This window comes from Gopherus evgoodei, chromosome 13 (assembly GCF_007399415.2).
Source record: "Gopherus evgoodei ecotype Sinaloan lineage chromosome 13, rGopEvg1_v1.p, whole genome shotgun sequence".
NCBI classification, from domain to species: Eukaryota; Metazoa; Chordata; order Testudines; family Testudinidae; genus Gopherus; species Gopherus evgoodei.
In genome coordinates, this window is record NC_044334.1 from 13,062,608 (window position 1) to 13,080,911 (window position 18,304).

Below are 18,304 nucleotides of genomic sequence, written 5' to 3' on the forward strand. Positions count from 1 at the left end.
ACAACACACACATTCATTATGGAGATTTTGCCAAAATGTAAATGCCATGCGTTTCTATAGTAACAGAAAATCAGATCCAGAAGATGAAGGCTGAATATAAAGCATTTGTTTAATTATAAATTGAATACATTATAAAACTGTTTATTTCCAGTGCTATGTGCAATGTAACAGAAAATTCTCTAATCATAGTATATATTGTCCAGTATAGAAGCATGTTTGGAAAAAAACAACTAAACAAGAAAACTGGTGTTATAAGCAACTCAGAAACAAATCCAAATGTCAACTCCCAGGGGAATGTGTAAACTAGAATTCATTGTTTTCAAACATGCATCCATAGAATGATGTCATACATTTCAGCAGTGAAGATATTAATTGTAGTTAAAAACAAAAAACACACACTGGTTTTCAACAGCTTGCTGCTATTGCTCTCCTCCAGTCACAGACTTATGATGAGGCTTTGTAGCTCCTGTCTGTTCCAGCATTTGGAAAGAACAGCCCAGGTATTCAGATTCAGAGTATGGGTCTGGACATTAGAAAGGTTCTCACTTGTGGTCTTTAAATGTGAAAGAGCAGCAGGGTGGGAGAGGACAGGCTGGAGTCACGCAGTGGAAGAGCAGGCCTGGAGTTATGATTTTGGAATGAAGGTAGAAAGAAAGGGTGGATGGGAAAAGAGAACAATATCATTTATCCTGATTTGGGTTTCTGGGTGCTACTCTAATACAAATATTTTAAAATGCTAGTATCACCATGTCATGGGTGCACACACCACTGGTGCACCTTCTTCTGGCCACATTTCGGGATTAGCTCCACTCTGGTCCAAAACCCCTTTCTGCTGCTTGCTGCAGTCACTGTCACTGTGCTCTCTCTCACTCTGCGACTTGGGGTGCTGTGTCTTTATGCTTGGCCCTCTGGCTTGGTCACTGTGTTTTCCCCCTTCCGAACGTATCAAAGTCTCTTCCTCCAAGATAGCAGTCTTTCCTTCACTTCCCCAATGGTGCCACTTCTCCAGTGACTGGTAGGGGAAGCCAAGCCCACCCTCTACTTCAGCTTCCATCTTACAGACCGTCTAATCAGTAGCCACAGTCTGCGCTCCCTTAAGCCTTCCTGCCTTTTCTCTGAGCCTTTCCCTACACAACCTCCACGTAGTGTCCCTTCTTTCCCTCTCTGCAATCTAGAGAGCAGCTATAGGCTCACTCACTGGAGCCCCATTCTATTGCCAACTTCCTGGCTTTATCTTAGCCCTGCCTGTTCCTTGCCAGCTGGGCTTCATCTTCAGTCAGGCTTTCAATCCCTGGCTCTTCCCCAGGTACAGCCCATCTGGTTAATTAACTTCATTTAACCTGCTCTGCTGCCTTGTGTGGAGGTGGACACCACATCACACACCATCCCAAGTTTTCTCTGAAAAATCCTCCTACTCCAGGGGTTCTCAAACTTCACTCCCTTTGGACAACAAAAATTACTACAGGACCCCAGGAGGGGGGACCGAAGCATGAGATCACCCAAGCCCCCTCCACTCCCAGGGTGGGGGGGGGAAAGGTAGTCAAAGCCGCGCTGCCACTCAGCCCCAGGCAGAGGGCCTGTAACCTTAGTCCCGCCGCCCAGGGCTGAAGCATTCAGACTTGGGCTTTGGCCCTGGGCCCTAGCAAGCCTAAGCCAGCCCTGGTGACCCATTAAAATTGGGTTGCGACCCACTTTGGGGTCCTGACCAGTTTGAGGACCACTGTCCTACCCAATGAGAAGGCAACATAAGAAAGTTGATAAGGTGTAGCAAAAATGTACAGACATTTTTATATCTGTGGCAAAGTAACATGAGATGTATCTATTTCACACAATTATAATTGTATCCAGAGTTTTTGGAACTCATTATTCCCTTTAGACACATCAATAAATGGAATCTTGACCTCATCCACGGGGACTCACGATGCACAGGAAAGGTAAACAACTCATGGAAACAAAGAGGTAGAGCAGCTAAACTCATGAATCAGTGCACATTCATAACAGTGACTTGGAAAAGATCCTAAACACTGGCAAGCACACATTGCTGTAGGTAAAATATCCATCATTTATCTACCCAGAGTGCTCCTGTTACTATCATGCACTTTATGCAGTGATACCGCATTGAAAAAGTGATCTCATTCCGATATGTTTTTGGATGTGCTATGTTGTGGATCCTACCGCACTGGCAAAAGTGGCTATAACTTCTATCGAGAAAGTCAGAATTATTTAGAGAACTTTTCTTTTTCGATAATAGAATTATGAGAAGTTTAGCAGCCTTGTAAATGAGGGATTTTAATACAGGCAGCCTCTGGGCAAGTTTCCTTAACAAATCTACAACTCCCTTGCTATTTTAGCCCAGGGCTATTTTTTAACACTGCCTGTTAATGATGCTTCCTTGTGCCAAATTGTGAAGTGATCAAATGGGAACCAAGACTGGAGACAAATGCTTTTCCTCATGTATCCTAAACCAGGTTTAAACAAACGTCTTCAAAGGAGAAAGGCAAGTGCATGAGCCCATTGCACCAGGAAGCACCTCCTCCCCCAACTTGCTGTTAGTTGTGCTGACACTAGGAGATAAAGTGAAAGGAAATCTTTCTCTTCAGCAAAACAGACCCCTTTAGAAAACAAAGAAGAGTATGGGCTACTGTAGATTATACTTTCATGATGTTGTCTATAACACATATCAACACTTTTTCTAGGAAGTGATTGTTTATTCTGATTTCTCTTGCTTTAAAAAAAACAATATAAACATTTTTAAATAGCTGATGATTGTCAATGTTATTCTAATCTGGGATGTCTTTTGTAGTCTAAATATCTATAGTATTTTTAAATTAATTCTATAATATTACTGAAAAGTATTACACCATCTCAACATTCTCGTCCAAAAAACATTGTCCATGCTTTGGTTATCTCCCATTTTGACCAAGGCAGCCTTCTCTCTCCTATGGTCTTCCCATATATCAGGGGTGGCCAAACTTACTGGCCCTCCAAGCCACATATGACAATCTTCAGAACCAGGTCAGATCCTTCTTATGGAGTGTGAGAGTGCATATGATATGGATAGGGTACAAACAATGGCTAATTATCAACACAGCATGCTTTCTTTTGAAACCTCCTTGCAAGCACACAGGAAACCCTTTGTTCCTCTGATTTAAGGGCAAACTGAATAGGGCCATGTCCACCTCTGCTAAATTAGGGAGAAGAGACAGGTGTCAGCCTCAGAAAGGGAAACTTTATTTTAACTTATTTTATTGCTTCTCTCCAGCCAAGTAAATGGAAGTAGGATATCTTACCTAAGACAAGCTGGAGAAAATAATAAATATTCTTATCCCAACTTCATCCAGCAAGAGAGAAACTAATTCTGTCAGCTCCTGCCTGATAATTGGCTTTTTTGAGGTCCAACCAGGCCAACTGGGGCTAATTTAAGATATAACACTGCTGTGATAACCATCAGGAACTGAGGCAGCATGGTCATTTTGCTATATAAAGGCTTTGTGGCAGAAGCCTGTAGTTTACCTCAGAGTATCCTCTCCCACTGGTATTGAGTTACAGTCTGCTGAAGTTAAGCAGTTTGTCTGTGTTCTGGATTTTGTAGACACTGTATCCTGTGGTTTGTTTAGCTCTTCTCCTTAATAAATATGGTTCGTTGGTCTACTCCGATATCTGTTCTGCATCACTGTTTTCCAAGACTGCAGTAATTTGGCCAGTGACATCAATTCTATTCCCTGGAGTGTTTTTAACATCAGTGCTGATGCTGGTGCACACAAAGAAGAAAATAAAAGTAGTCAGATTAACTTTAAACTTCATTACAAATGCTGAAGGAAAAATAATTGTTACCCAATAGAAAAGCATCAAGAGCATTGGTATATTAAAAGCAGCAAAGAATCCTGTGGCACCTTATAGACTAACAGACGTTTTGGAGCATGAGCTTTTGTGGGTGAATGCATCTGAGGAAGTGGGTATTCACCCATGAAAGCTCATGCTCCAAAACGTCTGTTAGTCTATAAGGTGCCACAGGATTCTTTGCTGCTTTTACAGATCCAGACTAACACGGCTACCCCTCTGATACTTTGTATATTAAGAGCCCTGAAAGTCTGCCTAATGGTTACAGTGCTAGCACAGGAATTTGGAGACCCTGGGTCCACCCCCAGCTTCACTATATTCTTCCTATGTGATCTTAGGCAAGACACTTGCTCAAGATATGCCTATGTTTTTTTCCGTGTAGTTCTCTCTAGGAACCTTAATTTTCTGCCATGGGGTATGTGCAAAGCCACCTCAGTCCTGATACCACCAAGCTGCTCGACACTTAATTCATGCTTATGCCCCCAATGGGATTCTAAAACTATAGGCATTTCCCTGCCTATCTCACTGGCTGGGATCTGGTCAGTGGGCATGCCTGGAGCAGGGGACAACCTAGTTGGGAATTTTTGCAACTTGCTGTGTGCACTGCAGAATACCACATAGCTCAGTGGCTAGAGAAGGCCCAAGGTTAAACCCCTCCACTCTGTCTGAGTTAGAGCATCTTTCACCTCCCAGCTGCATGCCATAACCATCAGGCTACAAAGTATTCCAAAGTGGGATGCTCTCTAGCTCTCCTGATGAAGCTGTTTCACTTTGTATAAATTTTCATTAGAGAAGGCACTTGGCCTGATTCTCCTATAACCTAGGGGAAGACCCTGTCCATCAGGCTATAGAGACACTCTCTTTCTCATCTGATGAATATTTAATTAGTATATAGAGTGGAACAACTGCAGCAGGAGAGACTGAGGAAGACCCACCCCAGAATACCTGGTAGTTTAAGCACTCACCTGGCAGAAGTGGATCCAAGTCTCTGCTCCAAAGCAGGCAAAGTGGGGATTGGAAAACAGGTCTTCCACCTCCCCTGGGAGTGCTCTAACCATTGGGCTATTAGCTAAAATTGGGTGGGTATGTCTCTCTCTTGTTTTTCATGAGGAAGGGCTAACCTGGCTTAGATGCCTCACTCCAGGAGAGGATTCATGGCTGTGATAGCAGGTGCCCAAGTACTTTCCCTGATCAGGGACCTAAGCCTTGCCCTTTTCCTCTGCCCAATAGTTCTGGCTAGCTTAGCTGGCTTCCAACTCAGATTTCTGTGAATCCCTTTCTCAGGTACCTGATGATCTCTGTGAATTGTATGAGGAGCCTCGGTGCCTAACTCAGGACTGTGAATTCCACTGGATGGCAGGTCACCTAGGAGTTAGGCATTGACACATGTAAGTCTCCTTTCCAAATCAAGCCCTTAGTCTCTCTGTGCCTTGATCCCCCATCTGTAAAATGAGGGTAACAGTTCTTTCCTAACTCATAGTAGCGTTGTCAGGAGAAACATGATAACAATTGTGAGGTTCTCAGACACTATGTTAATACCCTCTTCAGGATCAGAATGAAATGGGATTGCATTATAGATCCCCCTTTCTGCAGAGCAAGTGTCAAGATGGATGGATCCCACATATTGGGCCTCAGAAAATTGCCTTAGTTGTTCATTATTTCCTGGTTCTGCAATATGCTTATTATGAGGCTAAAATGTTTAACCAATGCTTTAAGTTTGCAGAGTAAAATAGTCATGAGTGGTGTAGATGTCAACAAATAGCTTCCACTAGCTATGTTCCATCACAGCACATGGCAAGTACCATGGGGAAGTGCCAGAGCCTTTCCCCTCTGTCTCCCCATGCCAGATTTCTCCCACTGCTGGAGTCTTCTCCTGCAGTGGGGAAAGGCTTCGGCAGCAGGACACATAACACTTCTAAAAATAGCAGTGTAGCTAGGAGATGCACTGCCTGGGCATGTAGAGAAGCATGTAGGGTACATACCCACAGGGTTCAGGCATGTCTTTATTCTACTCACCTCAACTTACCATCTGCACTGCTATTTAAACCCGTGCTAGGTAGAGCAGTGGGCACAAAGAATGGGCAATGTAGATGTACCCTAGAAGATGCCTTTCCAGTGCCCTACTATCTAGCCAGAGGAGCATCCCAGGGATCCAGTTAACCACTAGTGTGAATCATGCAAAGAAAATGATTTTGAGAAAAGCATTCAAAATCCTCACGTGTGTGAGAACTTCTCTAAGAGGCTGGCAGAGGTGGGAATCAACCTGACTGGTGTCCAGTGCAGAGAGCATATCAAACACCTAAAGACCCTCTACTGCAAGGATAAGGATGGCGACAGCAATTCTGGCAAATCACTGTCTACCTGCTACTGTTAGGAGTTTGACTGACTGTTCACTCAACCATGTGACTGCTTTTCAGGGCTGGTGAAATTATATGTGTATATAAAATTATATGTGCATCTTACTTAACTAAATAGAGGATTGTGAAGCTTAATTAGGTTTCGTAATGCACTCTGAAAGGCACTATAGAAACACAATGTATTATTATTCAATTTCACGGCTACAGAAGCAGATGAAGTGCCCAGGGGATTTTCTAGATTTCTCCTTAAGTAAATTCACATTTTGGCAGGCTTCCTTCATGCTCAGAGATGCAGCCCTACTCAGCTCTGTGTCAATATTTGTGCACCACATAATCTTTAAACAATGTATTAAATCCTTTAGCTACAGTAAGTACAAGGAAGTCAATGAGCTGCTGTTATGGGCAGAACTGGTAGCACTGTCTATAATCAAGTTTGCCTGACACTTCTCATCATAGGACATTATAACTTTACCAAAATTTAATCATTGGGACTGAAATTTTCCATTTTGAATATCTACTTCAGGTTAATTTTTTTTTGAAAGTTTCAACAAAAATAGTTCAATTGTTTCCACAAATGAGATTAAGGAAAAACACATTGTTTTCTCCATGCTAAAATAATTCTTGTAACTGTTTCATTGAGAAGCTCTAGCCTACATGCTTCGGTGCAAGGACTTGAAATTTGGCAGGCTGGATTGCCCTGGTGTCAGGGTTAGGGCTGCCAACTCTCTAATTGCAAAAAACTGAAACCCTTGCCCCATCCCTCTGCCCAGAGGCCCTGCCCCCACTCACTCCATCCCCTCCACCCTTGCTCGCTCACTCCTTTTCACCGGGCTGGGGCAGGGGGTTAGGATGCAGGAGGGGTCAGGGCTCAGGGTAGAGACAGGGATGAGGGATTTGCGGTGCAGGAAAGGGCTCCGGGCTGGGGCAAGGGGTTGGGGTGCGGGAGGGGCTGAGGGCTCCAGATGACAGTGAAGGCCAGGGATGAGGGGTTTAGGGTGTAGGAAAGGGTTCCGGGCTGGGTCCGAGGGGTTTGGAGTGCAGGAGGGGGGGCTCAGGGCTAGGGCCAAGGGTTGAGGTATGGTAGGGAGTATGGGCTCTGGGCAGGGGGTGTGGGCTCTAGGCTGGGACCAAAAATGAGGGGTTCAAGGTGTGGAAGGGGGCTCAGGGCTGGGGCAGAGGGTTGGGGGGCAGGAGGTGGTGAAGAGTGCAGGCTCTGGGCAGCATTGACCTCAGGCAGCTGCAGGGAAGCGGTGATATGTCCCTCTGACTCCTAGGTGGAGGAGCAGCCAAGGGCTCCCCATGCTGCATCTGCCAGCAGGCCACGGTTCCCGGCCAATGGGAACTGCGGAGCTGGCCCTCAAGGCAGTGCCTGCAGGCAGGGACAGCGCATGGACCCTCCCTGTCCGCCCTGCCGGCTAGGAGCTGGATATGCTGTTTGCATTCCTGGAGCCTGCCTGCCTGCCCTGCTGCACTGCCAGCTGGATTTTTAACAGCCCAGTCAACACTACTGACTGGAACCACCAGGGTCCCTTTTTGACTGGGTGTTCTGGTCGCAAATCAGACACCTGGCAACCCTAGTCAGGATGCGTTGTGGTGTATCCAAGAAAATTCACCCAAATTTGGGCAAGTTACAAAACTTTGAAAAATATCTCAGTTTACACATGCTCAATAGAAACGTATTATAATTTGGCATATACATTTTCTGAAGTCTCCATCTACACTAACCATAACCCTGCCCAGAGATGCAAGACTTTTCTTGCGGTTGGTATTCCCTGCTATGCACAGGAACTGAGACCACAGAAACTCTCTCTCCTGGTTTTCAATGTGCTCCCATGGGCTCGGCCCAGACAGCATGGAGGAGGAAGACTGGGATAAGGAGCCTCAGATCAGACAGAGAATGGGACAATGATGAGGAAATAGGTGGGAAGAGACAGGACTGTGCTGTGACAGGGACAAACTGGTGCATGTGGGGTAGAGGGAAGGGACAGATGTCAGGGCTGGAGGCAGGAACAAGGACAAACAGGCTGCATAGGCAACCACGGGCATTTCCTAACTATTGAGTGCTGGACTTTGCAATTTCCCCAGCAGCCTGGTCGTAGACTCTCTAGGCATCACACAAGCTCAACGAACAGTGGAACCTGGGCACTGCTCTGCCACAGGGAAACAGCTTCCTCCCAACTGCCATTGCACCCTCACCTGGCTGCGTGCAGGAACCCAGCACTCAATGTGCCCCAGCCCCTCCATCACCATGGCCCCGGCTGCCCCCGCACTGTCACTGGTCCTCCCACTGCTCCCTCTGATGCCCCCAAAGAGTCCTCACTTGTCTCTTTCATTGCCACTGCCTCCCCCAGCTCCCTTTGATGCTGCTCCCCACAGCGCCCCTGCCCCAACTCAACCACTCCCCATAGCCCCCACTGCCACTGACCCCCCACAGCTCCCTCTGATGCCCCTCCCCATAGCCCCCCCCTGCCCCCCACTGCTGCTTCTGATGCCTCTTCCTCCATGGCCCATCGCGCCCTCAGATGCCCCTGCCCGCCCCTCCCCCATAGCCCCGTGTCCTCCCCTCTCCAGCTCCCCTCCCTTTGCTCCACTTTCCCGCGGCCCAGGCCCGCGGTTCCCGTGGACAGTTTCGCCACTCATGTCATAGCTACCCTGCCTTGCTCCAGTAGTTCCCCGCCCCTGGCCAGCTGCCTGGCTACATCTTCCCACACTCAGCCCCAAGGCGCGCAGCAAGATGAATCCATCGCTTCTTGAGTTATGACGAATCTGCTGCTTACCGGAAGCCAGACGTTTGTTTACCCCGCCTGTGACCGGAAGCGGAACGGCCACCATTTTGTCTCGGGCGATGGCGACCGCGGCGTTGTGGCGGTGGGGAGTTTAGTAGCTGGGGTGACTCGCTTCGTTCGCTGTTAGCGCGCTCCCTGCCTTCCCCTCGCACCCTCCCGTGATGTACGGAGGCACTGGCGGGCCGCGCCGGACTGTGGAGGAGGCAGGGCCGCCGCCGCTGATGTTGTTGTCCGGCGGGGGCGCGGCCCCGGGGCCCCCCGGAGGAGGTGGTGGGGGCAGCCGCGTGGAGCTGCTGGTGTTCGGCTATGCCTGCAAGCTGTTCCGGGACGACGAGAAGGCCCAATACCAGGAGCAGGGCCGGCACCTCATTCCCTGGATGGGAGACCCCAAGATCATGATTGATAGGTCGGTGCAACCCAACCCCCAGCCTTTGCTGCGAGATCTCCTGTGATAGCCTCTTTCTGCCCCTCCCCCAGTGCTTCGGGGTGTGTGGGGGCCTCCATCTGGCAGGAGGAGTGGGGGAGTGCTTCGTCTCTGGCAGCGTTAAGAGGAGGCCCTTCTGCCTGGCAGTGGGTTTGGGTGTCCCCGTGGCGATGCTGGGGAACCCTTTCCTCTGGCAGGTAGAGTATGGGAGTCTCCCTCTCTGGCAGGATTAGGAGCCTCACCCTTTCCTCTGGCAGATGGTATTTATTGGGGTCCCCTCCCCCTGGCAAGGTGGGTGTATGTGGGAAGGGGTGGGGATAATATGCTCCTTTTCAAATCAAACCCCAAGCAGCTTTTCGCCTCAAAACAAGGGGGCCCCTTGCTATAAGGGAATGCTAAATTAGAAACTTAAGTCGTGGGGTCCATAAGTAAGAAGTGGGAGAGGTTATTTGCACAGAGAGGGTGATTAGGCTGAGTTGAGTTTCTCCATTTAATGTAGACCATAAAATGCTGATTCCTTGGCCTGATTGCTCCCTTGTCATGCCATGAGTTGTGGCAGTAGGCCAATTAGCTTTCCTTCCCAGGAATTTCAGACTTCTAATGTCAACTAAAAAAAGTTGCTTTTTTGATTGTTTATGTGATTGTTAGCAGCTCGTAGTCTGAGGGATTAACAGGATCTGGCTATTTGATTCCCTCCCTCCCCCCCAAATATATTCAGCAACTCAGGATCAGATGGAGGAATGAATTAGTTCAAAACCTGCTTTTCAGTGGTTCTTGAGAGGGGGAATGAAGAACCAGGTCAGGACTGTTTTGTGGGGGCTTGAAAAGCACAATACTTTAAGCAGTTGTGGTTGGACCTGAAGACTCAAGTGGGAAAACCTGAAGGGCTTTGGTTTGAAAAGGATCAATCACATCACATACTGTAGGCATTTGCTCCCTCAATTCCCACTTCATTAGGCCTCTTTCAGTGGTTACATGTGATTTCCAGGTCCTAGGTTCACAACCACATTTACTTGATTGGAATAAATATTCACTGAAAGCAAGTGGTTGGAACCCCATTATGTGAGACTGGGCTGGGCAGAAGAGATTCACGATGCGTTGTTTGGAGTAGTTAACCTAACAGGTCTTTCCCATTTATGATTTTTCTGATTGAAGTCAAACATCTAAATTGGAAAACAGATCAGAAATTAATCGATGTATATTCTTATAGTTGTATGTTATTGTTGATATGGAAGTTTAAGCTTTGTGATGGGGCCTGTCATCTAATGGTACAGTAGTTTTATTTTTGTGATGAGATATTTCATTAGTCAGTTCTGTGGTGTAAATTAAGGCTGTTGTGGTTTCGTATAGCAATGGCCTGAGATAGAACAGCTGCAGAAATTGTTGGGAGCAAACTCTAAGTATGTGCATGTATGTCTACATAACATTTACAACCAATAACAATCTACATTTGTAAGTTAAGGAGGTTTGCATTTATGAACAAAAGATGAAACATTATGCACTAACCTTATCAGCTCCTTTGGAAATTCAGATTTTTATCCCCAACAGCATGAGATCTTTTTCCCCAGTTGAAGAAAGCCTATTACTGTGGGAAGACTGGGGCACAAATTTGCCTGTGGATAAACACCTTGATTAACAAGACCAACATATCTCAGTAACGTTTTCTATTAGTTATATGTACTTCCTTTGTTTTTGATTTAGCAAGATGGCTCAGTCAAGAATTGTGTGTGTGAAGACTAACCAGCGGAGTGAAGTTTACGATCTCTTTATTATCTCTTGGTTTCTAATATTGATACGTAACAGAGAAATATGTCAAACGTTATGTTAATGCGGCACTTTTTCTGCGCACAAAACCATTTCTGCTTAGGAGATGAAATCACATCGTTGGTTATTGGTGCCATTTTTATGGTGAACCTCCTTAAATTGCATGTATATGTTACTGTTCCTATGTATGTTTGTCTCTCTATCACATAACCCAGAACTTATTTCCTCAGCCAAATGGCTAGGGGCCGAGCCTAGCCATGATTTTACCTCCAATGGACGCAAGTTTCTTTGGTGAAGATTTCTCCTGAGAGTTCGGGACTAGCAGAAAGAAGCGAGAAAATTTCGACCGTTTGGTTCTTACGGATAGGTATTTATGTATTCGGGTTTGTGTAAATGTAAGCTATTTGACTTTCCAGAAAAAGTATTTTGCAAGTGACATTGAATGGTTGGTTGAACCATATACGGTAAGAACTATTAAGGAAATGGATCCCATTTAAACTATTAAAGGATACTTTTGCCTTTAATTGTACTCTTTATTATTCTGCTAGAGAGGAATTTAGACTATTAAAATATTTCATTTTGATAGTTGGTGTGAAATGAGTAGCAAAATTAAATGTAACTTCTAAAATGAGGCACGTTTTAACATATTAGTATTTTTTCATTTTAATGGGTAAGTATTTTTAAGTAGTCACACAAACCCAAACCCTAAGTTTTCTGCATTGACCAGCCTTTTCATTTTGCAGGTATGATGGACGTGGTCACCTCCATGACCTCTCTGAATATGACGCTGAATATTCCACATGGAACAGAGATTATCAATTGTCTGAAGAGGAGGCTAGAATAGATGCCCTCTGTGATGAAGAGAGGTATTTAGCCTTGCATACGGACTTGCTTGAGGAGGAGGCGAGGCAAGGTATTGCTCAAGGAAACTTTCCTGAGTTAGAACACATTTAATTAAATTTAAATAATTAAAACATTAAATTTACTCCCACTCATTTTATACTCATTCTTTCTGATATTATCTTGACAGTACCCAGTGGATTCGAAAAACAGGAGTCTTTGCCTGTCTGAGAGGACCTCAGGATAGTTTATATATAGATCCACACAGAAATTGCCCAGATTTTGAGGGCAGACTGGGATTTGAAAAAACAAAACACCCCCCACCATCCTTTTAACTGTTCTTCTTTAACAGTATTGTATAACTGAATATCCTTGCATTTTTCTTAATTATCTTAGACTGTATAACCACAAAAATCTTTATCTCAGCAGGAGGAAATGATCAACAAAAGGCACATGCATTCTGCTATCTTTGGTTTTCACAAACTTGCTGGCAAAAATTACTATGCCTAAAGTGTGAAGAACACAATTTTTATCTAAAAGTTAGGTTGAAAACATCGGTATAGTTTTTTGTTTTTCTTTTAAGAAATAGTGTAGATTAATTATTTCATAGTAGTAATTAGAATTTTCATTTTTCTTCAAGAGGAAGAATATAAGAGACTGAGTGAAGCTTTAGCAGAAGATGGTACCTATAATGCCGTGGGATTCAGTTATGGCAGCGATTATTATGATCCTTCACAACCCACGGAGGAGGAGGAGCAGCAGGCCTCCAGAGAAAGAGGTGAGGAATCCAAATAAACATTGGGGATTGGTAGGGAATGGTAAAAGCACCTTCACCTACCCTTACTACTTTTACAGTTGCAAGTTGTGAATCCATACCTCACTAATATGTACATGTCATAATTTGAGGGCTTTTTAAAAAAAGTTGGTAACATCTCAGCAAAGCTCTTATAGGAGATGCTTCAATGAATTCTCAACTTAAGAAGATTAGATCATTTTTTCAAAATATTACTTTTCCCAAGTTACTGCAAAATATTATAATTAAAGCCATAATTGTCAAGATAAAGAAACAATAAACTTGGTGATGCCTTATCTTTGTTTTTTGATTATGTTCTTATTCACAAAATTCAGTAATACATACTGGGTCTATCAATTCATTTATGCACATTACTGTAATAGTATGGTCTATAGTTGTCATCGTTTAGCATTCATTTTCTCATGTTATGACAGTAGTTTAGGGAAGATGGTTGTGTATTATGTTGAAGATGTCATCAAGCCCTCATTGACTCCGTTAACTAGCAAGGATTTTATATGAAAGCTGGAAGAATGTGTGTTTCACTGTTTTAAAAACACATCAAATGAAATAAATGCAAAATAGTTTCGTAAACTAAACTTAAAATTGGCTTGAAGGGCTACATTCTGTTTGAAAATCATATTTATCTGAAAAGTTACAGCTAAGAACTGAAGTTCAAGAAATTAGAAAAACTTATTTTAGTGTTTTATGCATTTTGTTTATAATCAGTAGGAGGAAACTGACTAACTGAAAAGACCCCTGGAAACATAAATAGGGCAGCTGAAAAACCCTCCTACAATTGTATCAGAAAAATTTTGAAAAATTAAGATGTATAATTTGTAGTCTATTAATAAATGATTTTTAAAATTCATCATCCTAAATTTTTTAAAATTGTTTTTCTTTACAGTGCCATTACAGGAGTCTGTAACTGGCAGATACCATGACATTCAGAGTTGTAGTCTTTTATTTCATTTTCAAAAAAAATACTTTGCATTTATAACAAAATCCACTGTGTGCTTTAAAAATATTGCTGTCTTGAGTGTCTCAACACTCCTAATTTTTACCATCAGTTGGGGCATCTATGAATGTCACTACATTACTTAGCAATTTGAAAATGATTGCTTACTGCAGTATGTGAGAGAGCCTGGTGTTCTGAGACCCAGGCAATAAAAATGGATGATAGAATTAATCAGGGCTGAAGAAAGAGCTCTTGATCTGTACATTTGCTGGCATTTGTATGTTTATACTTTGGTCTGTAATGTTTTTTAAAGTTTCTCCAATTAAATCCTTTCTGCAGATCCCTGTAGAAGGTTGTGTACGTTCTTACACTTTACTGGGACTGAACTCGCAATCCATGGCAGAGTCACTGTAGGGCCTGCCTGCCCCTTATTTTCTAATATATTTTTCTTCTATTTTTCAAGGCAGGGGCTGCAAGAGCTTTCTCTCATCTTCTGCCTATTTAGCATTAGTTTTTAATCACTATGAGACAAGTGGCTATCAGCCATCCGAGGAAATAGCATCAACATTTGTATATATGTAAAAAATAGTTTCAAGTAAGGCTCTTTTCCAAAGGAAGCCTTACTTTTTCTCAGTGTGAGCACTTTGTAGTGATCCTGTGACTTGATGAAAACATGTATGCCTAAATCTTTTGAAAAATCCAAGGCGGTCAAGAACAAGTCTGAGGTTCATCATTCTCTGCCTCGCATGGGGGAATTTTGTACAGCCTCGTGAGATGAACAGTAACTATGTAAGCTCATTATCTGAGAACCAGTGGCAAGGGTCGGCAACTTTGGCATGTGGCTTGCCAGGGCTGGGCCAGTTTGTTTACCTGTCGCGTCCGCAGGTTTGGCCAATCGCGGCTCCCACTGCCAATGGGGGTGGGGGGGGGTGGCGGCCAGCACATCCCTCAGCCTGCACCCCTTCCCGCTGCCCCCATTGGCCTGGAGCAGCAAACTGCAGCCATCCTCAAAATTGCTATGGTGTCAGCTAAGTTTAAGGTAAGTAACTTTTCAGTGAGAACCATTACCAAGCATATGGAGAAACAGATATTCAGAAAATGCAGAATCTTAGTATGTCACCAAGATAGACAACTGTGGAGAAGAAAAATACTGTCACAGAAGAAAGTCATATTTTGTAAGGTTTCTCAATCCGGTCAACAACCAGACTGCCACAAGTTGGATGAAACAGAGCCAGAAAGATGCACAGCTTGGCTGATTGTGCACTGAGGCTAGGATTTAGGCCTTAAATCAGAGATTTATATAGATTCAGAATGTGTCAGCGCTGCAATTTACAATTTATTCATGTTTGAAAGTTTTTGTTCACAGCTATTAGGACCCTTTCCATTTGCTGGGGAACATTTATTACCCATGGTGATACAATCCGACTTACTCTATTATATTATTTGTATCAACATGGGTAAGTAGTTCAATCTCACCTCACTGGGAGATGCATGGAGTGAAAGAGCCTTTCTTTCCTTAGAGAATACAAAGACTGAGGAAAGCTATTACCAATGCCGGTCCTCCAGTTCTTCAGTCGGGGCTCAATCAGAAGAAAGAGGTGATAGTGGTTCTGCATGCCAGGATTCACTAGAGACTCACAATGTTGTTCTAAAGGACTGATCCCACGTCTGAATTTCAGGAAGAATGTTGTGTTACCAGAGCGGGTCGCACATTGACTTATTAAAACATGCCCAAAAAATGTTGAACAGCATGTTTTCAGATCTATAGGTCGACTGTGGAGGGCACTTAGAAGTTCTGTACAGTAGAAGGGCGAGGCTGGCAGTTAAATGGGAAGAAAAACATCTGTTGTCCACCAGTGGCTTTACACATCTAAGGGAAGTCTAACATGCCAACTGAGCAGGTCCACCATGATGCAAGGGAAGTGAAGCGTCAAGTATCTTTAGCCAGAGAGTGGTTCTGTGGGAAAATCCCGTGGTAGAATTATATCAGAAGAGAGTTCAGAAATGAAGAAGTTCGTTGGAAGGAAAAGACGTGGAAACCAAAATTAGCCAAATGGAAAGTCCAACTCTGTGGGCCTACTCATTCTGTGTACCCTGGAGAGAAACCATGATGAAGCAACTGAGTTGATGCCACTGGTACCTCACTGGCCAAGAAAACTCAAGACCTTTCTATATATTCAGACTCTTAGTGACAAAGATTGTTCAGTGCAAGATCCAATACTTTATTAGAACTCGGTCTTTCTCAAGTAGGCTGTGCAGTTTGAGAGAGTTGAACCAAAGTATAAGGTCATTTTAATCACTGGAAAAGATGGTATCAACTACGTAATGGAAGCATCAACAAGGATTTGGAATTTTTTGTATATGTATATAAAAAGGCAGAAATATAAATGCCAACAAAGCCACATTATCAATTACTTTGAAGTTCTTACACACAGATTCACCGTTGTACTCAATATAAGTTCTGTCAATCACTGCAGGTTATCTGTTGCAGGTTTCTTTTACTCAGCAGGACCACCAAAGTTAACCAAGTGTCTCCTTGTGAATCAAGTAGAACCTTTTGAGTTAAAAATAAGGTATGCTTTTTTGAAGCATAACTTGCTTTTCAGTACTCTGATATCACATCAGTTTGAGACCATCATTTCTATTCATTTTCCTTGTTGTTGCCTTTCTGATCAATGTAGCTTGGCACAGAGACTATCTGAGCTATTGTAGCTGTATTGAATGTAAGTCCTTCACAGAGACAATTTTGAAGATGTGTGCAGACCAGAGTTTTATAGAAGGTGGATAAGGAATTAATTTCCTCTCAGGAAATATTACTCCTATTTTCCAATGTTCAGAAAAAAGAAAATTCTGGCTTAGCCTGCGCCTTCCTTCCTGATGTTCAGTATATTTGAAATGCTCAGTTGTCTTCCCCCCATCCCCGCCCACTTTCTGTGTAGGTGCATGGGGAAACGCTTCCTATTCTGTTAAGTAGATCTGAATGCCTCTTGGAAAACAAGGCAAAAGGTTTATAACCTCCTTGGGAATTAGGACATATTCGTCAAGATTAGTGGTCATTTTATCGTCTGAAAAGGCCTGAGCAATTTGACGAAATCTGTAAAGCAGACACATGATTATCAGCTCACTTCAGAGCAGCATTATGAGATCTGTCTCTGGCTATGTCTTCACTGCAGAGTTAACTCAGCTCAAGTTAAGCAGCTCAACTCAGCTACATTACAAAATAACACAGGCTGCACAGAGTGATGGTTAGCAGCTGTCAAGTTTTACTAACTCGACTTGTAGCCTGCACCCCATAAAAAGCCAGCCAACTTGTCATAAAACCACTACCGGTGCAAATTTATTTGGCCGCTTTCTGCAGGGCATTATGTTAGTCTTCAATTACATCAAGGGTTGGCAAACTTTCAGAAGTGGTGTGCCGAGTCTTCATTTAGTCACTCTAAGGTTTCGCGTGCCAATAATACATTTTAATGTTTTCGGAAGATCTTTCTATAAGCCTATAATATATAACTAAACTATATTGTATGTAAAGCAAATAAGGTTTTTAAAATGTTTAAGAAGCTTTATTTAAAATTAAATTAAAATGCAGAGCCCCCCCGGACCGGTGACCAGGACCCGGGCAGTGTGAGTGCCCCTGAAAATCAGTGTTTGGCACTTCTAAAAACTTTTTTTTTTTTGTTTAAACATCTTTTAAAAAGCCCTCCTTAAATACTGGTATGATTTCTGTCAAAAAGAAAACATAACACTTCCCATCCTCCCCTTCCCTCCCTCTCCCCTCGAATTCTTCTTTCACTAAGTTTAAATAACTTTAAAATTCTATAATGCTAGAGTACATTGCATCAGATCTTGCTCTGCATTTTGAGAGTCAGTGCTGCTGAAGGGAAACAGATGTTCCTAAGGCAGTTCATTAAAATGGAATCCTGACAGTGAACTCGTTTAAATGTACCTTGCGCAAAATACTTTTGTAGAAACAAACGGAGGTAGCAAAGTAGATTTTTTGGAAAAGGGAAGACAGTTGTTATAGCAGATGAAAAGATCTATCTTCTGTAATTTGCTGTATTTTACTGTGCTATGAACTTTCAGCAGAATGGTGCAGTTAAGGTTTCCCTTAATGTTGACCTGTGAATTGTAAACATGCCCTATTTACAAGTCAGCATGGAGCAGAAATCAGTTATTGGACTATATACACCAGTGTAACCTGTTAATGTAAACTTTAGCGATCACTTTAAAGAAAGCAATTTTAATCTAAAAAGTACATAAGTTCATTACTTTAAAAAGCCAGTTAATCACAGTTACAAATTTACAACTCTTTGCTAGTGTCAAGGTGTAGCCTAAACTTCTTTAGTATAACTTTGCTTCCACTTTCAGGATCTTGTTTTTCTTATCTGCAACATTTGACCTAAAATCCCTTAGACTTATTTTTTTTAAAAGAGTAGAAAATGTTTGTAATTTATTTTGGGTTTTTTTTTGCCCATTCTGAATTATGGATGCCAAATAAAGCAAATAGTTTGTAGGTCACGAACCTGTAACAGACTTAAACCCCGATCC

The 18,304-nt window shown here is 43.2% G+C and overlaps 1 protein-coding gene and 1 long non-coding RNA gene across 11 annotated transcripts in view; one reads left to right on the forward strand and one right to left on the reverse strand.

The window, feature by feature from the left end:
• Positions 1-87: 87 nt before the first annotated feature.
• On the reverse strand, positions 88-8,962 carry LOC115661012. Its single transcript, XR_004002997.1, has 3 exons — positions 8,849-8,962; positions 3,514-3,751; positions 88-619 (listed from the first exon to the last, which is right to left on the reverse strand). It is a non-coding gene; the product is annotated as an uncharacterized LOC115661012 (long non-coding RNA).
• Positions 8,963-9,011: 49 nt separating this feature from the next.
• The window catches only part of SFSWAP (splicing factor SWAP), a 91,350-nt gene continuing 82,057 nt past the window's right edge, over positions 9,012-18,304 (forward strand). For 5 of the 10 annotated variants that reach the window (XM_030583101.1, XM_030583103.1, XM_030583102.1 and 2 more), the window contains exons 1-3: positions 9,014-9,389; positions 11,915-12,084; positions 12,652-12,789. In XM_030583101.1, coding sequence (XP_030438961.1) covers positions 9,145-9,389; positions 11,915-12,084; positions 12,652-12,789 — 553 coding nt within the window. In that variant the 5' untranslated portion in view covers positions 9,014-9,144. Of the gene's footprint in view, positions 9,390-9,434; positions 12,085-12,651; positions 12,790-18,304 lie in introns of those variants that run through there. The other 5 variants (XM_030583106.1, XM_030583107.1, XM_030583109.1 and 2 more) reach the window with 4 other exon arrangements.